At 47.3% G+C, this 25,180-nt stretch overlaps 1 protein-coding gene across 1 annotated transcript in view; it reads left to right on the top strand.

Moving 5' to 3' along the window:
- The window catches only part of Cntn5 (contactin 5), a 281,993-nt gene that overhangs the window by 138,061 nt on the left and 118,752 nt on the right, over window positions 1-25,180 (top strand). The window contains exon 7 of the mRNA XM_042682983.1: window positions 12,587-12,689. Within this exon, the coding sequence (XP_042538917.1) occupies window positions 12,587-12,689 (103 nt within the window). The remainder of the gene's footprint in view (window positions 1-12,586; window positions 12,690-25,180) is intronic.

The following is a 25,180-nucleotide window of genomic DNA, read 5'->3' as shown; positions in this document are numbered from 1 at the left end:
TGCCCCGCCCCTCCCTGAGGGCGGGCTCCGCACTTGCCCCGCCCCTCCCTGAGGGCGGGCTCCGCACTTGCCCCGCCCCTCCCTGAGGACGGCTCGGCACTTGCCCCGCCCCTCCCTGAGGGCGGGCTCCGCACTTGCCCCGCCCCTCCCTGAGGGCGGGCTCCGCACTTGCCCCGCCCCTCCCTGAGGGAGGAAGTTATGATTTGGACTGTTTAGTTCTCCTTGGAATCACGCCCAGGCTCTCAGGCCGCTCAGACCCTCCTCCTGGGAAATGATTTGCAGTCTTCGGAGCTGTCTTCCGTGCTCACCCCAGCAGGCATTTGCGAACGAACCACAAACAGCAGTCTGATCTTTGAGCAAAGGTACTAAACCTTGAATGTAAAATGAGCGTCAGGCCCTCGGACAGACGAGCCGGGAGGTGACTCACCTGCGGCTGCGATTCACCTGGCTGCCGTGTAAACCCGGTCTCTCCAGAGTGGAGGGATGGAAGGGGGGCCTGGCTGCTCCGCCCGTGTGCCTTCAGCCACTCAGCTGTTGCGACACGATGTGTGTGTGCGTGCACGTGTGTGCGCGCGCGTGCGCACACCAGTACTAGGGGTTGGACGCAGGTCCTTGCGTGCTCTCTCTGCGCTTTCACTCATGGCCGACACTACTGGTTGAACTGTACCTCCAGTCCAGCATTTTGGTGATCAATTGGATTTGAAATCTCGCAGATTTTTCTGCCAGATCTAGCTTTGAACTGCAGCCCTCAATGTCAGCATCTCTGAGGCTAGAATTACAGGTGTGAGGACCAGCTGCCAGCTACTAACGCAGCCTTTTGAGCTCATCTTTCTTTGTAGCTGTGGAACCATGGGTGTGACAGGTCACTAGCAGGCCCCTCCCCTGGGCAGGTCTGACCCCTACCCCGCATGCCCAGCCCTACCTGCCACACCACAGTGCATGGGCCCAAGGATAGAGTTGGTGGCAGATTTGGAGCAAAAGCTGTGACTCTCAGCAACTGTCCTCTGCACCCTGTGAGCCGCCCCTCACCAGGTCAGCACCACCCTGGGTGTCACATTCCATTCGTCTCCTTACTACTGCTGGGAACCAAACCTAAAGAGTGTGGTTAGTGTCCTTACAGAAGCTTCTTCCTATTCCATTGGAATGTTACAAAGGCTGTTCTAACTTTAGTAAAAAAAAATGTGTGAAATGAGACAAAGCACAAGTGGTAACCCACTTAAGTAAAATCGGGGTTATGCTGATCTTTGAGAATGACAGAATTCATCTTTAGAGAATGTAAGGTTGCCTGTTACACGGTGTGTTAATTATCTGTCAGAATGCCTGTCAGGAGAATACAGAGTCTAATTTTCTTCATAATTAGTAAGGTCTACTTACTATTACACTGTGCTGTTTTCTCTTTCAATGTCGATTTACTTTAAAAATGTCAGACTGGTAAAAAAAAAAAAAAGTTATTAAAAAAAAAGCAAATGAGGCTGGGCTGAGTGAGCAGCTGAGCAGTGCTTCTGTTGCTTGTGTCCATGCAGGGAGGCGCGAAGCTGCGTGCCGCGGGGTGACGGGGCCTGGTGGTGAGGGCCTGTGCACCGTGAGTGCATGGAAGCAGCTGCCTGGCCATGGGTCACCGTTGCCTCGGGCGCTCTTGATTTTGCTTCTGTTTAAATGAAAAACATTTCATCCAGAAGCTTTTAGAGTTTGAAATTCAGAAGTAGGGGAAGAAAACAGATAGAAAAAGAAAACAGTAGAAATAATTTAGAGACTGTGGGCTCAGAAATGGGCCCTGGGGTAGTTCAGACCAAATGCAGCCCGCCGGCACTGGAGCCTCCTTGGCCCCATTATACAACATGCCTCCCAGGCCGAAACTCCACTAAGGACAGGCGTTTAGGTGACTGAGCATGATGCAGCCTGCGCTAATGAGACTACAGAGAGCTGGGAGGAGCGGTTTTCACTTTGGTGTGGATCATCAGCTAAAGTTTGTTCCTCGTGCAGAGACACTCCTGGAAGAGAAGGAGTTTGGTTTTTAGAAGGAATCAGGGTGGCTCAGTGGTAGAGTGCTTGCCTAGCATGCATGAGGCCCTGGGTTCAGTTCCTTAGCACCACATAAACAGAAAAAAAACGGAAGAGTGCTAGCCTCGAGTTGAAGAGCTAAGGGACAGTGCTCAGGCCCTGAGTTCAAGACCCACAACCAACAACAACAAAAGCAAAGGCATCAGGGCAATAGGAGGTACAATGCTCAGGCTGATAGGAGGCGGTTGTCATAACTTTAAACTTGTATTCATTATATGTATCTGTGAGTCTGGTAGAGAGCAATAAAAGTAAGAAACAAGGTTTTGAGGATTATATGTTAATATAACAAATTAATTATAATTTAATTTAATTGCATACTTAAAAAAAAAACCCTTGATTTTACTCAGCCTATTTAAGCCCATGAAACTAAGAACCTTGTCAAACAGGGTTAAAGTAATGTTAATGTATAATGTCAGCAGAGATCTCCAGAGGCATTTCAGAGTTAGGGACTTGGTACTAGTGGAGCATATTCTACAGTGTAGTCCAGTCTCGCGGGCTCTGAAAACCTTGCCCCACCCTTGTAAGTATGCCAGGCAGGGTGGCCGTTCCCTGCCGGGTGCCCTGCTCGCTGGCTGCCCGCCCCTCCTCCAGAGTCTAGTGCATTTCTCTTCAAAGCTGCTGTTGCTTTTTAATATGAAGTGATATTAATAATTGTATTTATTTGTTGTCAGAAGTCTTGTTCTTATTTTGATTTAATGCTACATAATGTATTCAGTAAAGAGATAAAAAACAGTGATTTTAATTTGGTCTACTTGCTGTGTATTGCCAGAAAGGGATTCTTTATGAAAAGGAAGACTGGAAACAACTCAAGCATATTGAGATGTTCCCATCATTATTAGCAGATGTAAGATGAATCTCCATTCCTCAATGCTAAAACCTAAGGTTAATTGCTCTAGTGATTAAATCATAAACGCAAATATATTAATAGGGCAATCTATTTCTTTAAAGTATTATATAATACTCTTGTCCTGAATGCATGCATTTGTCTATCCAGAATAAAAACCTGAAAAATTCAAAATTCTCCCTAAATATAATATTTAATCTGAGTATTTGGAGACATTTCTAGAAATGTTTTCTTCCAAGTCCTGAGTTAATCATCCTTTAAATGTATTTGCAAATTAGTGCACATAGAAGGATATATTGATTCTTAGTTACTAGCTCTTATTATGTCTTGTAGGAGATTATGTGAACTAAAATCATTGTGATCAGAGACTGCTTGAGCCTAAGTAAAAAGTATAATGGCCTAGTCCATAATAACTGTATGTCTCATTATAGATTCAATACGTGAAATAACAAAAGTTTAACAAAACTGACTAGAGATGAAAACTCTGAGTGGTGTCACTGTCCCACAGAGGCCCCCAGCTGTGGGGTGCTGAGGTGTTGTACAAGGCTCCCAGTTGGAAAAAGAATTAGATGATCCTCAGTGGTTAGCAGAGAATATCTGAATCAACATATAACTTGATAATGTCAATGCAGCAAGTAAATGCAGTAAGTGCCATTTTGGAAACAGTCTGCCTAGAAAAGCAGTAAAATAGAAACTGATAGCATTAGGGCATTAAGTGCCAAAATAAAGCCTTGAATTCAATCAATAAGGCAATGGGAAAATGACCGAATCATTAAGAAACAAAAATAGATGATGAAAATCCTCTTTTTGAAAGATTAAACTGCGTTCAGCGTGCAGAGTGGATTGAAGGAAAAGATAGCAGACCCAAACATAAGCAAGTGAGGGCCCAGGGGAACTGGAGGTGGGATTCAAGAACACACGGCTCGGGGAGCCAAGTACAACAGCGATCAGAGCCTGGGGATCCAAGTACACCAGCAATCAAGGCCCAGGGAGACACGTACACCTGCAGTTAAGATCCAGCACGCCAAGTACACCAGCACTCAAGGCCCAGGAGGGCACGTACACCAGCATTTAAGCCCAATACATAAAATCCAGCAGCAATCAAGACCCAGAACGCCGAGTACACTGTCCATCCAGGCAGAGAATCGAGTCTCAGGACGTCAGGTGTATCCACCATCACAACTAAGGCAGTGAGGTCCAGGTAAAGGAAAATAAGAAACATGCTCAAGAAGGATGAGAGAATATTCTGAATTCCTTGGCTTGCCCTTGACACACGCACACATTTCTAACACTAAAGAAAATACCTGGCAGGTAGATTTAAAAAATTGAGAAATGAGGTGAAATGAAACCTTCCACTGGCTCCCTTGGCCCACGGAGCAGCCCAGCCGGTAGACCCAGGCACAGGACTGCAGGTGCAGGACTGAGCTTCATTCCTCACCACCAGAAACAGCACAGCGAGGGGACAGACAAGTACATATCATTAAAATGCAATGAGATCGGCAATAAAACCACATTCTGTGTGCTGTGGAAACAAAGCACAGAATGAAATTAATTCTGAAGATGAGATAAAATTTGAATGTGATTGTGAGGCTGAATGCAGTTCACTAAATACTGGGAAAATGCTGAAAGGATTTCCAGACACATCCATACACGACAGCTTCCCTGAGGGAGTGGAGGAGCTAGCGCGTGGCGGGGGGGCTCCGCGTCGGGAAGGGGCACAGAACACAGCCAGGGCACCCGACGTTATTCTAAAGAACATCACTGAAAGAAAGTACCCTCAGAGTTTTCTTAAGGCTTGGTGTTTGCTCACTTATTTGTTCCTCACACTGCAACTCTGGAAGCAGAAGAAATGGAAAATGAGTGGATGGAAGTGAGACCTGGGTATTGAACTGACTTCCACCGTTGATAGGGCATGGGAAAGCTATATTTCCTTTTGACAAGCAGAGTGAGGATTTATGAAAACCCACATGTAAAAGAAGAATGCGCTTATCACACTAGTGATAAGCTAGTGATGCGCTAGTTCTAAGGGTGCCTTCTAAGACATTAGGAGCAGTACTGGCCAAGGTAAGGTTTACCGGTGTTCATTAGCAAGGTCCTCGAAGGGTTATACACAGTAACTATAATACAAGACAGAGCATGACAGGTCCTCAGCGATCAGACATCCTGGAGTCCTGCCCTGGGGACAGAGTTCCTTGTGAGGGAAGTGATGATAAAGCACTTTGGGGACTGAACTCCCAGTGCAGCACAGGACCCTCTTTTTCTCTCTCTCTCCTGGGTGCACGTGTTGTGTATAGCGTGTGTATTGTGTGTGTGTGTGGTGTATGAAGTGTGAAGTGAAGCTTATAGAAAGTGGGTGTCTGATGGGTGTGACGACAGAGCGTCTCGGAATCTCCAGGGCAGCGCAGACTTGGAAAGTCGCCAGCCTTGTGTCTTCTGCCACCCTGGATGCCGGGAGGGGAGGTGGGAGGTCCAGTCGGTACAATCAGGACTGGAATCCTCAAGCCTTTGAGCAGAAATTTGTCAGTTCCGCAGAGTAGTTGTCACAATTACAAACCTCCCTCATCCTCCTGGCTCAGGCTTCCTCATTTAAAGAAGGGATTGTTATGTCAACGCCTTGGTGATCCGGCCTTCATGGAGGTCCAGGCACTCTCCAAGAGCCTTGGCTGTTAGCCCTTCCTCACGCCTGTGGGCTTAGCCAGCAGCCGTGACAAGCAATCCTTCTCCCTTCTCGAGAACCCCACCGCAGTGACCGCCTCCGGCACAGCTAAATACTTCTGTTCAGTGCTTCCTATGCGAGCGATCGTCCTCCCACTGCCCCCTGCTTTCCCAGCCCCCACCGCCGTGACACCTCTCACCCTTCCAGCTCAGACCCATGTGCTCCCCTCCCCCGGCAAATCCCTAGCCCCAGACTGAGTGTTGGACTCAACCATGGCTGTCTGCACAGCTCTCTGTTGATAGACACAAGACCCAAACTCATCAAGCACAGGCTTACCTTAAATTTACCTACCTTCTAACAGCTCTGTCCAGACCCAGCTATAGTAACTCACCTGGACCTCCACCTCCACCTGCTTCCTTCTCTCCTAGTACGCCCGAGGAGCCGTGGTTCACAGCCGCCTCACCCAGCTCAGAGGCTGGCACCTGCCGCCAGCCCTGCCTCCTGCAGACATGGGGGGGGTTCCCACTGCATGCACCATCGTTTCAGCGGTAAACCTGACAATATTATGAGACGCGGGGCCACCCTTTGTGGACCCCTGCCCTCCCGCCCGTGGTCTCTGCTCTCCTGCGTAGACAAGCCCTTTGCAAGCATTGTCAGAGTCGTTTTACCATCCATCTTGTATCTAAATCCAGGAGGCTTTAGTGGCCAGCATGTTTGCAGCGCTCAGCACATTGCCGATGCTAATGGGCTGGATAAAGGAAATGCGAAGCAATGAAAAGCAGGATGGAGACAAAGAATGGATGGAAAAGACTTAGCAGAAGCCAAACTGACAGGACTTGAGGCTGGCTAACTGGAGCAACGAGTGGTTGTACACTCGGTCTGAGGGAGGGAGCCCCGGGCTGCACATCAGTGCTCGTCTTTTTACAGCTCAGGACTGTGGAATGTCGACCGCTACCATAGTCCTTTTCTCTCATTCAAAACAGGGACAGCCATGTGTGCGCCTCTCGTGCTGTGCGTAGTCAGTCAGCTTGAGGTGGCAGTTGGCCGGCCCTGGCTGAGCAGAGCGCCTGGCTCGAGGCAGGTGTTCAGGCAAGGCAAGCTCACGGCCGGCCCAGCCCAGATGCCTAGTGAGGAACTGCAACACCAGCCTTGCCCCTTTGAGCGAGTCAGCAGAGGAGTGGCTGACAGCAGATCTGGAGCTGGCGGCTAAGCATCTCCAAGGCGACTGGGAGCAGCAGGGCGGCCAGCGTTCTCAGTAAAGAGACGGCAGCGAGCAAACAACCGGTGCAGATGGAAGTCCAAAATCAACTTCAGCAGTGGTCCAGGGCAACTCATTTGTCAGGTATTTCTCCCAGAGTTAGACAAGCCGCAGCTCATCCGCAGAGCTGGCAGCGAGAATCCGGGGAGTGAGAGGCAGCCACGCACAAACGCGTCTCCTGGGGGGCAGTCCTGAGCGGGAGAGGTGGGGGTGAACGGTAGCTGAGAGCCTGAGCGCCTGGGGCTGGCCTGGGCAGCGCACGGTTCCCTGAAAGGGAGGCGACCTGGGAACCCAGCCCAGGCAGGCCCCAGCACGGCAGACGCCCACACGGACGCCCATCCGTGCCGGCCGCCTGTGTTGACTGGCGCCGCCCAGAGCCCCACGCGGCTGTCCCCACCCTGCCCTTGCTCCGCCTGGAGGGCCTCCCTTCGGGAGTGCCCAGGACCCGGGTTTTCACCCCGTCACCTTCACAGTGGCCTTGCCGCCTCGTTTTACCTAGTGAGAGCCTGACCGTGGACATAGCGGTTTGTAATGCGTGTGGTCACCACGTTGGAGCACTTTATCTTTTGAATGAAAGGAATATGCTGGTAAATGTGCGGGGGGGACATCATGTAGAAATCCTAATTTCCAGTTCAAATGAGCAGAATGTTTAGGGAGCCCCAGCATCTTTGGTCACGGAGCTGAGCACTGCGGTGTGTCTCGCGCATCACTCTTCATCACACATCTGTATTGAATCCAGACGGTCACGCACCACTGCTGAAGCCCGGGAAGAGCTGGGCAGCGAAGGTGGGGTCTGCCTGGAACCCCATCCACACAGGCTGCCCGGAGGCTCCTAGCAGCCAAAGTGTCAAATGGTTTCCTGGTAATCAGAAAACTTTTTAATATTACAAATTCTGTTTGTATGCAGACAGGCAGAAAGACACCCAGAGATGCCTCACAAAGTCAAACATTAAAACATTTTTAAGGATTTTGTTATGTATTTATTATGAAATGGCTACAATGTAGTGAATATATGTGTAGAGAAGGTCCTATAATTGTGTAAAAACATTGTCCTCTTATGACAAATTCCTTTTTCTTAAAGGAAAACAGTGCAGACTCTCACTCAAGATCAGTCTACAACCCTTCCTTACCAAGTTTTGAAACCTTGGTCCATATCTGTGGTACTATTTCCATGTCAGAGGAGTTTATGTGTTGGGGAAATATATAGTTGCTTTCTCTAGGCCTTAATTTATAAGATCTTTTTTCTACAATATTGCTGCACATGGAATGGGCCTTTAATAGCAAGGCGAGAGACAGGTGCATTTCCTTAAATCACAGTGGCAAGAGCAGAAAAGGAGAGTAAGTTTAAAATTCAGTCATCAGAGGAAAGCAATTACAGTGTGCAACTGCTCCTTGACCAATTTATTCTTGATACTTGGAGGGAAAAGTAAATCTATTGGTGTTCTGATTTTTAGAGTATACATAACAATGATAAAACCACTTTCTCCTAATGACATAGCTCTCCACTTTCCATGTCTCTCTACACAGAGGACACTTGTGCTGCATTTATCTGTGACCGCTCAGGCTCTTCTTCCTCTTGTCAGGAGACCCTTCAATCCCTTTATTACATGGCAGAGACCAGCTCTGGAAAGGACTCGGGGTATACACCTCCAATGCGTTCCTTTCCATCCAGGCCTTCGAAATTGGCTTTTTATCAATCATTCATTAGGGAAATGAAAAGAAAGTGGACATGTTTCTCAGTGACTCAAACTTCTGTAAGTTTGAAAGCAGTAAGCAAAGAGAAACATGTTGAATAATACCCCTGTGTCACGTTAGATTTCTCAGTCCCAGAAGCTTGCTGTTCACTATATCTGAGAGCAGAGCCAGGGCAGTGCTTGCGAATCGTGTCCTTCACTTGGAAATCCCAAGTTGGCACGAGTCCTGGGCATCTGTACGCTGGTCCTATGAGGAGGAAGAGGAGGGCGGGGGAGGCTGCACACCCAGCACAGCACCAGGATGTGCACAGGGCGGTGGCCCCTCCCTCCCTCCCCCCCCTCTCGTTTTCATCATCACCATTCTTGTGGCTTGTTTGTTGTTACTTACTTAGACTCCTTCTTTCCTGACCAGAGAGTTTCCATGGCACTGTGCTCTGTATTTGCACTCAGGCTCTTCAGTGCAGCGGCAAAAATAAATAACAAGCAAAACATTCACTGAAACAAGTATTGTAATGCATGAAACTCTGATAGCACATACACTTGCAGTGAATTAAAAGAAAACCTCAAGGTACTCATTAAGTAATTCACGTGGTAATCCGGCCATCACTTTGATGCAGTACACCTCCCCAGGCACTGTCCACCTTCTAGACTCTCCCATGCCAGGAAACTCCCAGATCTGCAGCGGCCAGGACAGAACCGGACGGCCTCACCCATGCCGGGAGCCCCACAGAACACAGTGTGGCTGCAGACCTTCCATGTGCCTTTGTTTTTCAAACATGTGAGTCTGGTACACATATGGTAGTCTAGAATTATAAGTAATGTGACTAAAACCAGAGATACAGGAGGTCCAAATTTGGGTTTTGTTAGCCCAACATAAAAAAAAAAAAACCCACCGTTACTAGTCTTAGAGTTAGACCCTGTGTTTGAACATGGTAACTGGCTGACAAGACCCTTCTGATGTCATTATTTATTTCCCCATTCTGCAATATGCTTGAGGAGATGATGCTCTAAACTGCGCTTAAAGAGATGCACCTTGGCTCTTCTCAGAGCCAGGATAAGTAAGAAAGTCAACAACCATAAAAACCTACGAGGAGAGGACCCTCCTGTCAGCCAGAAGGCTTCGTGTGTGCGGAGTTGGGTGCATTGGGGTCTCAGCACATGGGTCTAAAGCAGAGCAGCCGCGGACCGGGGTCCAGGCAGAGGAGGTGCGGGGTTAGAGGAGGTGGGTGAGTGGCTGGACCAAGAGGGGGACTCGCTGAGGGTCAGTGGGGTCGCCTGCCTGAGGAGACACATCCAGCATCGGATCTCCCATCTGGAGTCTCCTGGGCTGCCGCTCCTGCAGCCTCAGACCAACCAGCGGGGAAAATCATGAGCCGAGCTGCCTGTGACCCGAGAGGCTCATAAACCACATAGCTCGGCTAGGTCCACTGTGGCTCTCACTTAATTACCCCCATGAAACACAAAGCAAAACTTAATTGCTGAATTTGATCAATTGGTAACATGCCAGACGTGTTTAAAGAGCTTTCTCGCCTCTACTTATGTCATGGCTCTCAGAGTAAAACTAAAAGGAACTGGCTCTAATTCCTTGTAGTGCAGCTCAAATTAGTTATTGCAATCTAAAGCCTCCTAATCAAGCTTTTTCATTTAGTTTTAATGTACAGGTTCACTTTAGCTGCTTCTTCAACAGAATGCAAATGTGTTCGTATAACATTGAGTTCTAATGGGAGTTGGGACAGGGAATCAAGATAAATTGCTAGATCTTTGGAGATTCACACCCCTGTCTTCTGAGATTCTTTGAACTCCAAGGAAAGATTTGCTAAGTTAGGACTGACTTCTACAGCCTCCGTGCCAGCCCTCTGTGCTGGTCGGTAGTCACGAACTCCCAGGAGACCCCGCCATGCCGGGCTGAGGCTTAATAACTGATAAATCAGTTGTCATTGAATCACCAGATTCATGGGAAGAAAAGGAACAAGGACTCTACAGAATCAACGTAAAAAGTGTTAAAGGTAAATCAGCAAAGGCATTGACGTTGGCTTCACTGGAGCAAAGTTGCCCAACCGACCGGAAACCTGAACCACCCTCATGTCGGCGCTTGACGTAATCTCCCCATACTAGGCACCAACTATGCGGGGCTCCTGCGGATCTCCTGCTGTGTAAGCAGCTAAGGGAGATGTGGAGTAAAAAGGGCACAATGGAGACTAAAGGAAAAGAAGTTGACACTGTGGCAGCAGGCTGGGAAAGAGATTTGAAAAGGCGATGGAAGAGAGCATCAGTGCGGAAGTAGCAGACAAGTAAGCATAGGTCGTGGGTGACCAGGTGCATTGACCATGAATTCGCTGGGCCTGCCAGGTTCATTACACTCAGGAGCAGGGCTCGAGTGGGTCTGTTAGCACAGACTTTACATACATGAAGGCTCCCTCACACCCTCCGTTGACAGATTGCAGCCCTGACTGAGATGGTGCAGTCTCTTCATTAGCAGAGCCAGGTCTAGAAGACCAGTTTCTGCTATGAAAATATCACTGATGACTTCTCTGCCATCAGCTTGGCCAAAACAGCACAAAAAGCCAAGATAATCTTCAATGAGCTTACACATGACAAAAGGGGCAAACGAGCATAAAGATGGCCCTTGCCCACACCCGCTCTCTCCCTTTGCACATGCAGCGATTCGCACTTTGCTGCCTGGATCCCCTCCCCTCCTCAGCCCTGCACCTGCACAGAGGCCTGTGCTCAGGGAGCTCCTAAGAGGATATAGAGAAAGAGATGAGCTCAGGCTGGCCTGCATTGGTCCTCTGTGACAAAGGCCTTGGACGGTGCAGCACACCCCAGCCACCTCTAAACCGCGGGCCGTGTTCCCCCATCATGTGGAGCCGTCTGAGCCTCATTCTTGTATTTGCTTGATGTGGTCAGTTGCTTCCTTACGACGTTCTCTCTGGTTTCACAGTTAGAACTCCTACTGGAAGGCCATCAGCTCCCTGCTGTAGCTGTGTTCCCCCTCCCCCACGCCGGAACCACGCCCCCCCCCCCCCCAGTGTTCCTGCTCACAGCGTCCACTCCATTGTCAGCAGAGGACATGGTGTGCTGTTCTGCCATCTTCACTGGTTTTACCCATCCAGTCTCCTTCCTCTGTTGACTGTGATTCAAAGTCTGGCTTTTATTCCTTGTGACTTGGAATATTGAGTAATGTGATTGGCTCACCTGTCTGGACCCTGACCACACATGAAGAATACTACCACTCCCCAGGTCAGAACCCAACGGCTCCACGCTAGGTGCAGATCACCGTCCACACCTTTTCCTCTGATGGTCAAGCATTTCGCCATCTACACTTGCAGGTTTACCTCCTGTCACTTTTTTCACGTAACATACCAGAAAAACACACCCTCCGCTTTTTCTGGCATTTTCCTCTTTGTGTTACTTTTGTATAGCTTCATCTCCTTTGGTTCCTCACTTACCCCGTCCCGACTGCTTCGAAACCTCTTTGCCTTGCTGGGTGGAAGCCCTAGCCTCATCACTTCCTGTCCCGGAGAGGCCCGCATGGCCCTCACTTCCTGTCTGGGAAGTACATCATTTTAAAACAGAGTTTTCACCCTGTCTTGAGGATATGTTGTTTTTCTCTCTTGAGTGCTGAAATCATGGTACGTGGCCAATTAAGCAGAGACCTCTAGATATCTCAATAAAATATCTTAACATGCGGTGCTTAAAAATATGACTTAATAAATTTTGGTTACCTGTCAGTCATAATGTTCTTCCAGCTTCTTTTTAGAAGTCAGGGGTTTACCAGGGGAAAGGTTTCATCATTATTTACATTGTAAGACAATCAGTAACTGAACTATTAGTGCTACCCGTTGAACAATCATCACTTTAAGTATTGAACAGGTACCCGACGCAGACCTCAAGTGAATCCAGAATTTCATCACAGTGATTGAGCCTAAATATGTTTTGTATTTCAATGCATCAAAAAAATTTAGCAGTAATCAGGCACACATTAACAACCAAGCCACAGGGATTTTCCACACATTTTCAGAAAGAAATTGTAACATTCCCTTTATGCTTAAAAACTATTCTTCATCTCCCAGGTGTGATGGGAGAGTACGAGCCGAAAATTGAGGTCCATTTTCCCCCGGTGGTAGCAGCTGCGAAGGGGACGACGGTGAAGATGGAGTGCTTTGCACTGGGCAAGTAAGTACGTAGCCTGCACTTAGACGCCACCCTCCTCGGATGGTGACGCGTGGGTCAGGATTGTTCGTTTGGGTAGTTTTCGTGTTCCCCGAAGCACCACAGTGGCTAGACAGCTTGTACCAAAGGACCAACTGGGGGCGGAGAAAGTACCTAGGCGTAGTACCTTCCCAGTCATTTCCATGGTCAGCAGTGGCTCTCATTTTGCTACTTAAGCATAAAGGAAACCTTAACCTTAAGAAGAGCTTTACATCTTTTGCCTACAATTTCAGTATCATCCTTAGAATTCACTCAGCCATGATATAATTAAAGGAGGACACGATGAACTGTCTGCTTGTCCTGTGCACAACGTAGAAGAAAACGACGTAGGACTGAAAGGGCGATAGGTCCAGGGAGCCAGCTGCTATTCTGTCCTCCCAAAACAATGGGATAGCACACGATTTACACCCCATCCTCACGCCTGCCGTGCTCAACGACTTCACACTGAGGATTTAAATCTGACGATGTGCAGTCACTGCCATGGTGTTTACAGTGTGGGCATGGGGGGCAGAAGCAGGGCAGAGTTTTGATCACACTAGATTGCAGTATTATGATTCATTTAAAAACACTGTTATTTTTTAAGACGATAAGACCTCAGGGTCCTTTCTAGACTCCATAATTGCAATTTGCATAATGCATCTCTATCAGAGTTCCTAATCACTTAACTTCAGTTATGTGGAGTTAACTCCCACAACGTAACTATGAGGATCTTGGAGATCAGGCATAACATATAAATGTGTTTATAACAGAGGGTTAGCTTGTGGGCATGGAAAGTATCAGTAAATGTGAGAAATTCAGCTAGTAAATGGAGATTTAGAAATAAACAGTAAGTACCAGATGCTGCAATTTCAGCATTAACTGAAATAATGCTGTTCTCCTCTGATCGAAGTAGAAACAAGGTCATAACACACTAAAAAAAGCAAGTAAGTTGAAAAGCCCATATCTTAAGAAAATGATATCCATATTCATCTGGGAGATATTTTAACAGATTTCCTAGGAAGCCTTCCAAACCCAAAAATATCATTTAAGTGGATAATATTGAATAAAACCTTGAAAATTCATGTCTTTACCATTTGCCCATTTCATAGTATCAGCCTGAAAAAATCCCCAGTAAGTTGCTTAATTTTGATAAATGTAAAAATAATGTATTCTGACTTGATATCAAAAGTTTCAGAATATCCTGAAGTTAAATAATATTTTAAGTACCTGAATTTATACCACAGCCACAAATAGAAGGAGGTCATATTGTAAGACAAATTAGAAAACTAGATTTAGGGAGGCAAAACAATGCAGAGTGTTTCCCCAGGCAGGCTTATTTAATAAGTTAGATGCGGTTGCTTCTGGAAGCCTTGGCATCGGCTCGGTAATGGGGGCTTAAAGTCCCGTTTCCCCGAGGTCAGGTCCAGCAGTCAGAACGTTCCTGTTCATTTGTGTCAACTTCCCACTCTTGCCTTCACCACCCTTCCCCTCACCAGAGCAAGTGAAGGAGAGGGTGAAGGAAAACGCACCACTGCAGTCTATGAAATGTCACAGTTACGGAAAAAAACACATAAAGCCATCATCACTGCCTAAAAACTAACCCGCCACCCTCATGAAAATACAGACTGAAGAAGCAGTGTTTTGGCACGCGCCGGTCCCATGATCCCACGGCAGCCTGTGTGTGCCAGGAAGGCTCACGGCGCAGGCCCCACACGCTCAGACAGGCAAATGCAGATGGACCGTGAGCATCTGCTCAGCATTCTCTCTCTGCGTGGTCTCCGTGGGCCTCAGGCCCCCTGTGGGCTCATTGCCCCCTCTCAGGAGACCCAGGTAGGAGGTGTCTAGCTGGCCCCCCACAGACGTGTCAGCAGATTCGGGAATCTGCTAACAGATGGCGTGGAACCTGGGACGTGGTTGGTGGCTGTTGCTCTTTCTCCTCTTGCCCTCATCTTCCAGGGTGGCCTTTCCCAAACCCTGTCCTTCACTTCACTGCCAGTTCAGCAGAGGTGAGCCACCACGCGCGGTCTGACGCACGCCCCGTGTGCTGCGCCTGCAGGCATCTGTGACGGCCTCTTCCGGCGTTCAGTGCCGTTGGAAGTGTGGACACAGGTGCTCCAGCACTGCGGACGGGCGTCGGGCCCACGTGCGGACAGGGTCCCCCGAGCGTTCGGTGGATCGAGGGGAAGATCTGGGAGGAAGCTGAGGCATTTGTAGGCAGAGTAGCAAGAATCCCTTCTCAGCTGTGAGCAGGAAGAGCAGTGTGCCGGGGAGTAACGCTGCCAGGCCGGCGAGCTGGAGACTCGCCAGAGTGGGCGGTAGAGCTGCACCGCCTGCAGCCACAGGAACAGCTCAAGAAAGATCTGGAATCTTCCCCCAAGCGGCTCCTCTAACAACACGTGGTTACTCTCAGGAAGCGTGAAATCCATGTTGTGAATTAGTGCTTGAAGTCCTTTCCTTCTATGTAAGACCCAGCCGCCCCGTCCGCTATTCTTTCCATCTTTTACCTCTTCGTCACTCTTCCTTTCCTCTTCTCTTCCAACACTAACTATGTGAAAAGGGACCCGTCCTGCCGCCGGGAAGCAGCCGGGGGTCCGGGGAGCAGCAGAGGCACCACGGGGCTGCAGCGCCGAGCGGGAAGAGAACCACGCAGGGGTGCGCATGGAACAGCGTAGTGCTCACCATTTGGCGAGAGTCCCAACCAGCCCTCATGGTGTGCTGAGGCTGCCTTTCCTGGCATCTGCCACATCGTTGGTGCTCGGGAAAATGTCTGCTGAAGAAATGGTCAACTCAGAAATGCTGAGTCTACTTATTAACCGACTCCACTATTTACATTAACTGATAATGAATGAAAACGCTGCCGTTTCTTCCGTCATGCGTCCGGATCTGTGTGTCCGTGCACGACACCTCTGCCTCTAGCCTCACTGTCCGCTCGTCCTCCATCCCCCCTTGCCCTGTCTCCTCCCTCTCTCCATCAACGGTGTCCTCGTCTTAGACTTGCTGTGTCTCCATCTCTGTTGCTGTGGTGGTGGTGGTATGACTGCTTTCCGTGAGCTCCAGCCTGTTAACCGATATCTTAGTCCTTAAGTAGAGACGGTTTGCTCTGAGTAAGTGAAGGACAGGGTGGAAACTACCCGTCACACAGAGTCGCCCTTGATGCAGAAACAGCTTGAGGGTTAAATAGGGAAACGAGTATAACCACGCTACCTCCAGCTTTGCCTATTCTTCCACCATCCGATTTCCTGCTGGTAATCCCCATTTTCCTCACATTGCTAACAGAAACACATCCTAGGTATACTACTTACTACTTGTACCAAGGAAAAATGATACAGTCCTTAGTGTACATGTGACAAAAAGCAGCAGTGGGTGGGATGCAGGTGGCTCACACCTGTCAGCTGCTCAGGAGGCTGAGATCCGAGCATCCACGGTTCAAATCCAGCCCAGGCAGGAAAGTCCGTGAGACTCATCTCCAATGAACCACTGGAATCCTGTAAGTGGCACTGTGGCTTAAGTGGTAGAGCACTAGCCTTGAGCAAAAGGGTTCAGGACAGTGCCCAGGCTCTGAGTTCAAGCCCCACAACCAACAAAAACAACAAAGCAGTAGTAGGCTTCAGGACGTTCATTTCACGGCTGAAGGACCCACGAAGTCAAGGGGCAGCTGAGGGCTGGGAAGCGGGGGTGCTGGCGTGTGCTGGCCACCAGGATCTCCATCTTACAGAGATGCTCTTCTGTCTCCTGAACCTGTGCAGATCCAGCACCACTCCCGCAGCAAGCGGCGTGAGTTACCTGTGAGCTCGGCACCCGCTGGCCACGCTGACCTTGCCCCTCCCCCACCCCACCTGGCTGCTGGAGACAGTCAGTGCACTTAACAGTAATAATAATGACAGTAATAACAACAGATTTTTTTCTTTGAATTTTCTCTGACTGTGACAAGATCACATGAAACCCGATAGTTTAAGCTAGAAACTGTCTTTAGTTGGTAAAGAATCATACTTTAAGACATGTCAGGGTTCTGTGTCATTGCTTATAAGCCATTTTATTTCTCTTCAAAATTGCCACTTTTTGATCTGTCCTTGAAGGTGTTCAGTTTCTATAAATTGCAATATATAAATTAATGCACATAGATAATTTTTAAAAATATATGCTCCACTCTTTTCTATATTCTTGAAGAAAAATGGAAGAAAGCAAATGTTGGGTAATCCAACTTCACTCTCTCCATAGTGTGAATTTTCACAACCTGTCTAATTTGAAGCTAAGTCAAATCAGAGAACTGAAAACTTGGAGTTCCTTTCTGGAGAAACCTCTACTGGAATCTGAACTTGGCGAATTGAGATGTGTCTCTGCAGCCCGGCGGACCGGTTCACTCAGAGCTTCAAACAGAATTCACGAAGGGACTGTGACATGGCTGTGTGTGATATTGGTCAGTTCTGCAAAGTTAATTCCAAGAAAAAAGAGAAATGCCTAAGTATGATCCACATAGGTGTGAGATGACTTGGGAAATACAGCCAGGTGCTAAAAAAAAAAAAAATGGAGGGGGATTAATTACTCTGGAAGAAAAAGGCTGCTTTAGACATATGGAACACTATTACCAAGAGATTGCTCACAAGCTGTTCTTCAGTTTCAAGGAGGCAGGGAGGGGCAGAATTCCAGCGGAGTGGCATGAAGCCTGGGAATCAGACAGGACTCCTGTAGATGGTCTTGACAAAAAGAGTTGTTAGAGAAAACAGGCTGTCGGGGGAAAGGCTTGGAAGGCGTTGGCCCACACCAACTCATGGTGGTAATGACGTCCATTTGTCATGGAATGGTTGAGATGCAGTGTCCCCTGAAAGGAGACAGTGGTCTAGGGCAGATGGGAAATGAAATCCTGAAGCCTTCTTGTTTTCTGACCACTCAGCCACCCACCCTTGGGCTAAATATTAGGAGCATAGGGTCAGAATCCCAGGCAGCGTCTTCCTGTGGCTTGGTGTTAATGTGTGCTTGATTACTGCTAAATTTTTTTGATGCATTGAAATACAAAACATATTTAGGTCCAATCACTGTGACGAAATTCTGGTATTCATGTGAGGTCTGCCATCTGCATTTCCAAAGTCATCTTTGAGTTTCGATCCAGCCACGCGAGCTTCCCGTCTACGGCTCTGAACCCTGCTCCCTCCACCTAAAACATGCACTATCACGGCTATTCCGCCTGCTGCCTTTCTTGTGAGCCAGTCTCTTACTGGCAGCCATGTGCAGGTCACATGTCTCCCTCTTGGGTTCAGGTGTAAGGAATGTGGTCCATTTTTCACTAGAAGGTGGTGCTACTGACTTTGGTGTAATCTAACCAATGTCTCCAGGTGCCATTCACAGTCATGGCCCTGAAGATTCTCACCACACTCAAGCTGGCTGCAGGTTTCCAGCAGATTTCACTGGGTGACCTTTCGTGGTCCCCAGAACCATCACTAGGTTTGTCACACAGCTACCATCCACAAAGATGCTTAGCTGACCCCACACGTCAGGTTGATCTGTAATAAAAACTTGGTTATTCTGTAATAAAAAAAAATTAAAGTCGTGTGCTGCAAAGCAACATCAGCTTATCTCCCACGACAATTGTGAACACACTGTAAGTGCTTCAGGAAGATTGTTTTCCACTTTACGTGTTTCTTATCTTGCTTTTTCAGCCATCAGCACACAATCAGATCAGCTGTGTTTAAAGGCCTTGAACCAGTTACTGTAATAATTATATGAATGACCTTTCTAAGCCTGTCTGAAACCTGGCAGTGAGGTGGGAGGAAGAACACATTCTATTCCTGCCCTTTTTAGTTCCTGTATCTCTCTCAGACGCATTTACAAGTCATCTTCTGTTACCCTCCATCAAATGCCTGTGGAGGAACCCGGAATCTCAGGGGCTTTTCCCCTGTTTCTAACGTTTTACTTGAAATTAAAAGGCACCAGTTACTCAGTTTAGAAAGTCATTCCTGCTGTGGTTTGTGCTTTCTTTTCCTCGTTGTCTCAAATGGCTGCCCGTGCCCTGTTGTTCTGCGAGAATGACAGACATTCCCCGGGGACTCCTCCCCGGCTGCAGTTGGCAAGTGCTCCTGAAAGAACCTGCTCTTTAGTTACAAATTGATGATTTATTAATACTGTTTATTTGGCTCTGCCAGTCACTCCTGCTGTAAGAATGGAAGGTGAATTGGAGTTGTGTGGTATTTGTCTATCAAACTAAAATCAAATTACTTCATCATCATGCTGACAGAAGATCTGGGGATGGAAGTCAGCTGCTGGCCGGGATCAGTGTGCACTGGGCCCCACGGGAGCAAGGACGGTGCTGTAACCTTGTGAGCTGGCGGTGGCTTTCGTGTTTCTGAGACCAGGGATGCGCCCTTACTTTATCCCCACATCTGTGTATCGGTGGGAGATCTGGCAAGTGCCTAGATTCTGCCCTTGTCCTTTCTAACCCTATCATCTCTGGAGTGGAAGATCTGTGCATGTGCTTCGAAAAGTTATTACTTCTAGGAAAACAGACCACTTTATTATTTACATTTATAAGCACCAAAAAGTGGCATTCTATTTATAACTTTGTCTAGAGGTATCTTAGGACCCCTTCATCCAACCCAGAGAAAACAGAGATGGCTAGAAGACAGAAAAGGCCAAACCAGAACCAGGCCTCCTGCCCACTGTCCCCCCCCCCCCCCCCCCCGCTTGCTTCCCTGTCTGCTATGGTGCTTCCATGTGATCCCCAAAACGCTTGTTTTTTCTGGATGCAGTAAAATGTATCCATATGTGTGGAGTGTGTGTGTGTGTGTGCAGGTAGGTTGAGTATCAGGAATTCCATTCTTAGTACTCCACTCCAGTAGAATGGTCCACTCCGCAGATAACTCTAATGTGACTGAAATCTTTACTTGGATCCATTTAAACTTGTCCAACAGCTGTAGTTTCAGTAATTCCATAAAATTACCTCTTCTCTAGATGTGGAAAGTGAGATAAAAACTGGATATTGAAATCCGTGCAGCTTCAATCTGCATCCACCCCCGTAACCCCAAAGAGGGTCAGGGCTCTTGATGCTTGAATGAATCTTCATCAGAAAGTTGTGAATAATCTCAGGATGTGAGAACTAAGCTCCAGACCAGTAATAGAGAGTTCTGTTTCCTGCTTGATTCTAACTATTGCTCTAAAACGCCTGTCAAAGGGCAAGGAAAACAGTGAATCTAGGCCAATTTTGTGTTCTCTCTAGCCTCAGTTTCCCTCAATGAACTCTCATTCTGGGGGGTTCATGTCATCTCTAGCCACAAATTTCCAATGAAAGTTTTTGTGACATTTACGTGAAATATTTTCCCAACATTTTTCTTGAAATGCATGTTAGCATCTATATTGCGGGGCGGGGCACGCTAATGTTGATTTATGTAACAAGAAATCCTCTAGAAATGTGGTGGGCATTTTCTGAGAGCTCGTCTGAGCCGATCACTTTCACAGAGATGTGGCACATGAGTCTGAGAGCTTTGTGTCTCACCCTGTCCAGAGCCTGCCGTGTGTGTGTCCATTACCATCACCTAGCTGATAGCCGAGCAGTGGGCAAAGCAACAGATCACGCCCAGCACAAAGATCAAGTCCCATTTTAAAAGTGGTTTTCCCATGCAACTCTAAGAACCATTGATACTAAGTTGGAAATTTAGACATGAAGCGTTAGGGAATTCATGCCATTCAAACATTTGGTTTTTAAATTTTTGTATTTATCTCTTAATTGAACTGCTGAGTATATGTGATGACATTCTCTCTGCCCCGTTGTGCATCCTGCTCCCCACCGAGTCCCCTCCCAGTCCTCCCCCTCCTCTTCCCCATCCACTGTCCCTTCCCTTCCCACCCTCCTCCCCGACCTCGCTCCCCTCCCCACCCTTCCCATCCTCCTCCCCACCCCCACCCTGTGTCCAGCTCAGCCTCCACTGGGGAGATTCCTCCCTGTCTGTTTCTGTAGGTCCAAGCTCATCACCTGTTTGTATATCATTCCCTGGCCTTCCTCCCTGTTTGATCACACTGCTGCCCATCCGCCCTGCTGTTTGTCTGGACATGTGATTTGGTTGTTCACACCAGCTTTACCTCATATTTTAGTCTTTGGGATGTCACTCACTCCCCTTCCACAGCTGTGGGTCCAGAGGGGACCCTAGAACTCCAGCCCAAACTCAGCTCCCTGTGTGCAACCCAGACGCACCGCCATCCCTGGAGGTGACGGGAGGCAGCCACCAGGACAAGGAGCTCCTTGCCGTCCCTCCCCCCACCTCCTCACTGTGTCCCTTCCTGCTCCTCACCATCCCTCCCCTCCCCTCCCTGTCCTCCCCTCCCTGCTGACCTCCACCTGCTGGGAGAGGAGCACTTGCTGAGAGAGCTGCTCACTCATCAACAGAACAGGCCAGGGGAGGCAGGAAGATGCCAGTGAGTTCTAGGAATTCTAACCCAGGGCACTATGAGCAAGGCAGGGCCAGGCCGCGCCTGGGGAGCCGCCCTGGCGGCTCACTCGGGATGTCTTCCTCCTGCCCGCCTGGCAAAAGCACTCTCACATTGACGTCGGCTCTCCTGCAATGGAGCTGCTCTGTGAAAGTCAGTCTGATAAGCCAGCGTGGTGGCCCCCACGAAGAAGAGCGGCAAGGCCTGTGGCCATGAGCTCAGTCAGCATTCCCTCCTGGGCCCTGAGCCCCAAGGCTCCTCTTCTCAAACGCCCTTCACAGAGAGGGTGTGCAGCAAGCTTGGAAGGGCTAAAGATAAACAGGATTACTCCCAACGTCCTCAAGGTACTTTTCAGTTATGAGGATGGTTGGGATCTGGCACGGGTGTCATGGGGTGTCCACGGTGTCCTCGGCATGGCACAGGGGGCTGAACTCCACCCTTCCCTCAACAAGTGCTGAGGAAAAGGGAATCTCAGGTCTCACACAGACATGGCTCGTAAGCCTGTGTCTTCTGGGAACCAGAAGCTAACTTGTATTTTTTCCTGAAGCAATATTTATCATAAAACTTTGCTATGAAATTAAATGTTTTGCTATAAATCCAGTAGTTCCATTTAAGTATGTAATTAAATAAACACTTTGCACACACAATGTGTAATCAAAGTGGTTCTGAATTGCTCATTTGTTGAAAGATCATTTTATGATCCTTATTATGTTCCAGCATTTTCTATTTCACAGGACAGTAAAGTAGTACTTTTCATTGCATATTTTTAATTTGGTCAGTTGTCCGTTAGTTTTCTGTGTTTGCATGCTTGGTTTTCAAAGGTAGGAGTCATAGGTACATCGTGGTGTCTGCTGTAATTAGACACGGTGTATTTCTTCTGTGAGAACATCCATGTGTTACATACATGTTTGCATGTATGTAAGTGTAAAAATCCAGCGAATACCCCAAGATAGCCAGAAACTCAGTATCTGTCATCTTCTTTACCTTGCTGCTTTTTGATTTGAAATAAAGCAGAGCAGTTCCTACTAGTGTTCTTAGTTACATGGTTTCATGTCCTATCTTTTTGATGATAATTCCTGGACTGGAGAATTATTTCCACTAGTAGCCAATAGACAAGAACCAGTAGGGATACCTCTGCTGCTGTTTTATGCTGCAAAAGGCAAATGACAAGTACTTATGGCCATTTCTGTTCCTTACTGCTATTTTCTTTGGGAGATTGAATCAACCTACTTTACAACTTTTAGAATGTCTTATTTATGACCATGTTCTCTGAGGAAGGTCCATTATAAAATCAGGTCACTTGCTTTATAAATCCCCACAGAGAAATGCAGCCTCCCAACATCTCTTCGAGAGTGGGAGGGAGTGCCGAGGGAATGTAGGCGTGTTCGCTCGCAACGTGCACAGACATCTTTCTTCCTGGAGTAACACCTACGTGTGGGGCCCCTAAACCAGATGGCAGGAGTAACCGAGGAGCTGCCCGGCTCTTCTCTGGCATGACTGAGTACTTAGCATCCTCTCAGCATCAGCACGAGAGAACGCAGGCTGCCCCACATCTCAGCTTTGTAATTAGAATAGCATTTAGAGCCCAGCGTTTGGAGATTAAACAACCAGTAACTGAAAATATTGAGTATGTGTTTATCTGCTTGTTTGATACTGATGTGTTTGGTTCATATTGTACCCACATTTCAACTATGCTATGGGTTTTCTTGCTATTGAGTTTTGTGAGTTCTTTAAACATCCAGGGACTAAGTCCCTGATCCTAGATGTGCCTTGTGCATATTTTCTTCTGCCCGTGGCTTGCCTTTTTATTACCTAGGCATTGATGGACATTCTGTGGGGGTCATCCCCCCCGATCCTCCTGTTGGGAAAGAGAGGCCCTCGCTGACAGAACCCTACATCTCCTTTCAGACGTCCAGTCCCCTGTCTCGCTGCCTCAGTATCCCCAGATTCCCCGCTCCACCTCCCTTGGCAGCTCTGCCAGAGTCCCCCTCCTCCTCGAGCCCAAGCTTGGCCAGACACACCACTAATGACCCCATACGTGTGTGTGATACGTCAGGACTGACACTCAACGTCAGTACAGTTCTCCCAAGGATTGGTTGCTTTCTCCTTGTTTCAAATTAAGTATTAAAATGTAAATGAAAAGTAAAAAAGTAAAGGTTGATTTAAACTGACAGGAACCATCTTTACCTACAAGGAAGGTAAGATCAGGAGAGAGAGCAGATTTCAGCTGTCTTTATGTGATGAAGTTATACATAAACTCTGGCAACAGGAAGGTAACAGCGTAGATCTTTGACTACATCCTTCCTTGGACAGCATTGAAAACAGGACAGTAGAAAAGAAAAGTTAATTTCTACCAATCATTAGCAGTTTGAGAAACCCATGATTTTGCTATTATTGAATAAGTGTATTTTCAGAGGCAGAACTGTGAAGATTGAATAGTCCCGATTTGAGATACTTCTCAAATTTTCACCACCGGCATAGCACAGGATGGGTTTCTATCTTGGAAGCCCATTCTCTGAATCTCTAAAGGAATAATGTATTAGCAGTTGGAGTTGCAATTAGACTTCTCCAAGAGCATGCATTCATATGATGAGTCCCACATACACATACACGTGCACACACACACACGGTGTATTTCATGTGAGCCTGTTCACCTTGCTCTGTGGAGCACTACTTTCTGAAATATTTACTTGCAACATTCTGTTTCTTTGTGAAATACCTTCCCGGATCCAACCCATTTCTCCCGCACTTCCTACAGCAAGAATTCCAGCCTTCCATCTCTCTCTGTCCAGTGGAGCCACTCAGCTCTCATGGTTTCAATCGAAAATAGACGGCAGAGAATTCACTCTCCAGCTTTCTACTTATAACTGCTGTGTGCCTGGCTCAGCCAGAGAAGCTCAGCCTAGATATGAAATGCTGGGATTTTTGTTCTGCTTTATCTTCCCAAGTATTCTTTTTTCCCTGTGAGTTGAAAGAGTATTTTGTAGAGCTGAGTTTTCACATTAAGTCAAGGGTGACATCTTACTCTGGTACTGCTCTTAATATTAAAAATACTTTATATAATGACTTTAGCATCACATTTGGCATATCAATCTTAAAGAATTTCAAGAGTTAACAATTATAAATGCTAAAGTCCATGTGTCAGATATTTAGGAAAATATATGTATTTTGATGAAATACATAAATACCAATCCATTCGTTTTTCTGGTATAATGAATATTTGGAGATACATGTGACTCAGATTATGAAAAAAAAGGGCAAAACAAAAGAGCTGAGCCAGTTTCTAAGAAATATCCTTATTCTGAGTACAATATGGCCTAGAATCTTCTATGCTTAAAGAAAAAAAAACCTTAGCAACATTAAATCATTAGGTAGCAGCATTAAATCATTAGGTAATATCAATAGAAAAGAACACAAGTAGGAAGTAAATATCACTACAACTCAAAGAAAATATTACTGAAAGGTAAATTTGAGTTTTTTCTTCTGTAACCGAGAGTGAGGATAAATCTGCCCCCTTACAAGAAATGATTAATGAGCCAGTTTTGCTGCTTGGCTTTTGTGGGTTTTTCCTTTTAAATTAAGTTAGTTAACATTAATAAGTAATGTTCATTTTAAACACGTGAAGGTTAGAAATGAATCTTCACAACTGTTCAGTTTAACTTTATACCAAAATAATGACTAAGACTGTCCATTAAGGAGCTATTCAACGTCTGTTTCAAGTTTTCAGTTTCTTTGCTTTTCAGTGGTTCTGGCGCTTGAACTGAGGTCAGGGTGCTCTCCCTGACCCAGGGTCCTTCTCTCCTTCCACCCAGTGCCTAGATTGAGGATCTGTATTTTTAAATTAGGGTAGTATTACTGGAAACGCATAGTACTCAAAGCCCTGTGGGCTCGTTCCTGTAATCCTGTCTATTCCGGAGGCTTACATTTGGAGGATCATGGTTTGAAGTCTACCCAGGCAGATTCCCTCTCCAAAGTAATGAGCAAAAGTCTGGATGGGCAGCACAGCCAAGTAGAAGCGCATGAGCTCTTGAGAGTGAGGGTCTGAGTTCCTCTGCTGGTACCAA

This window comes from Dipodomys spectabilis, unplaced genomic scaffold (genome assembly GCF_019054845.1).
Source record: "Dipodomys spectabilis isolate Male_0828 unplaced genomic scaffold, ASM1905484v1 ptg000076l, whole genome shotgun sequence".
Taxonomy (NCBI): Eukaryota; Metazoa; Chordata; class Mammalia; order Rodentia; family Heteromyidae; genus Dipodomys; species Dipodomys spectabilis.
The sequence above is the reverse complement of the archived record's forward strand: the minus strand, read 5'-3'. Positions and strand labels throughout refer to the sequence as shown.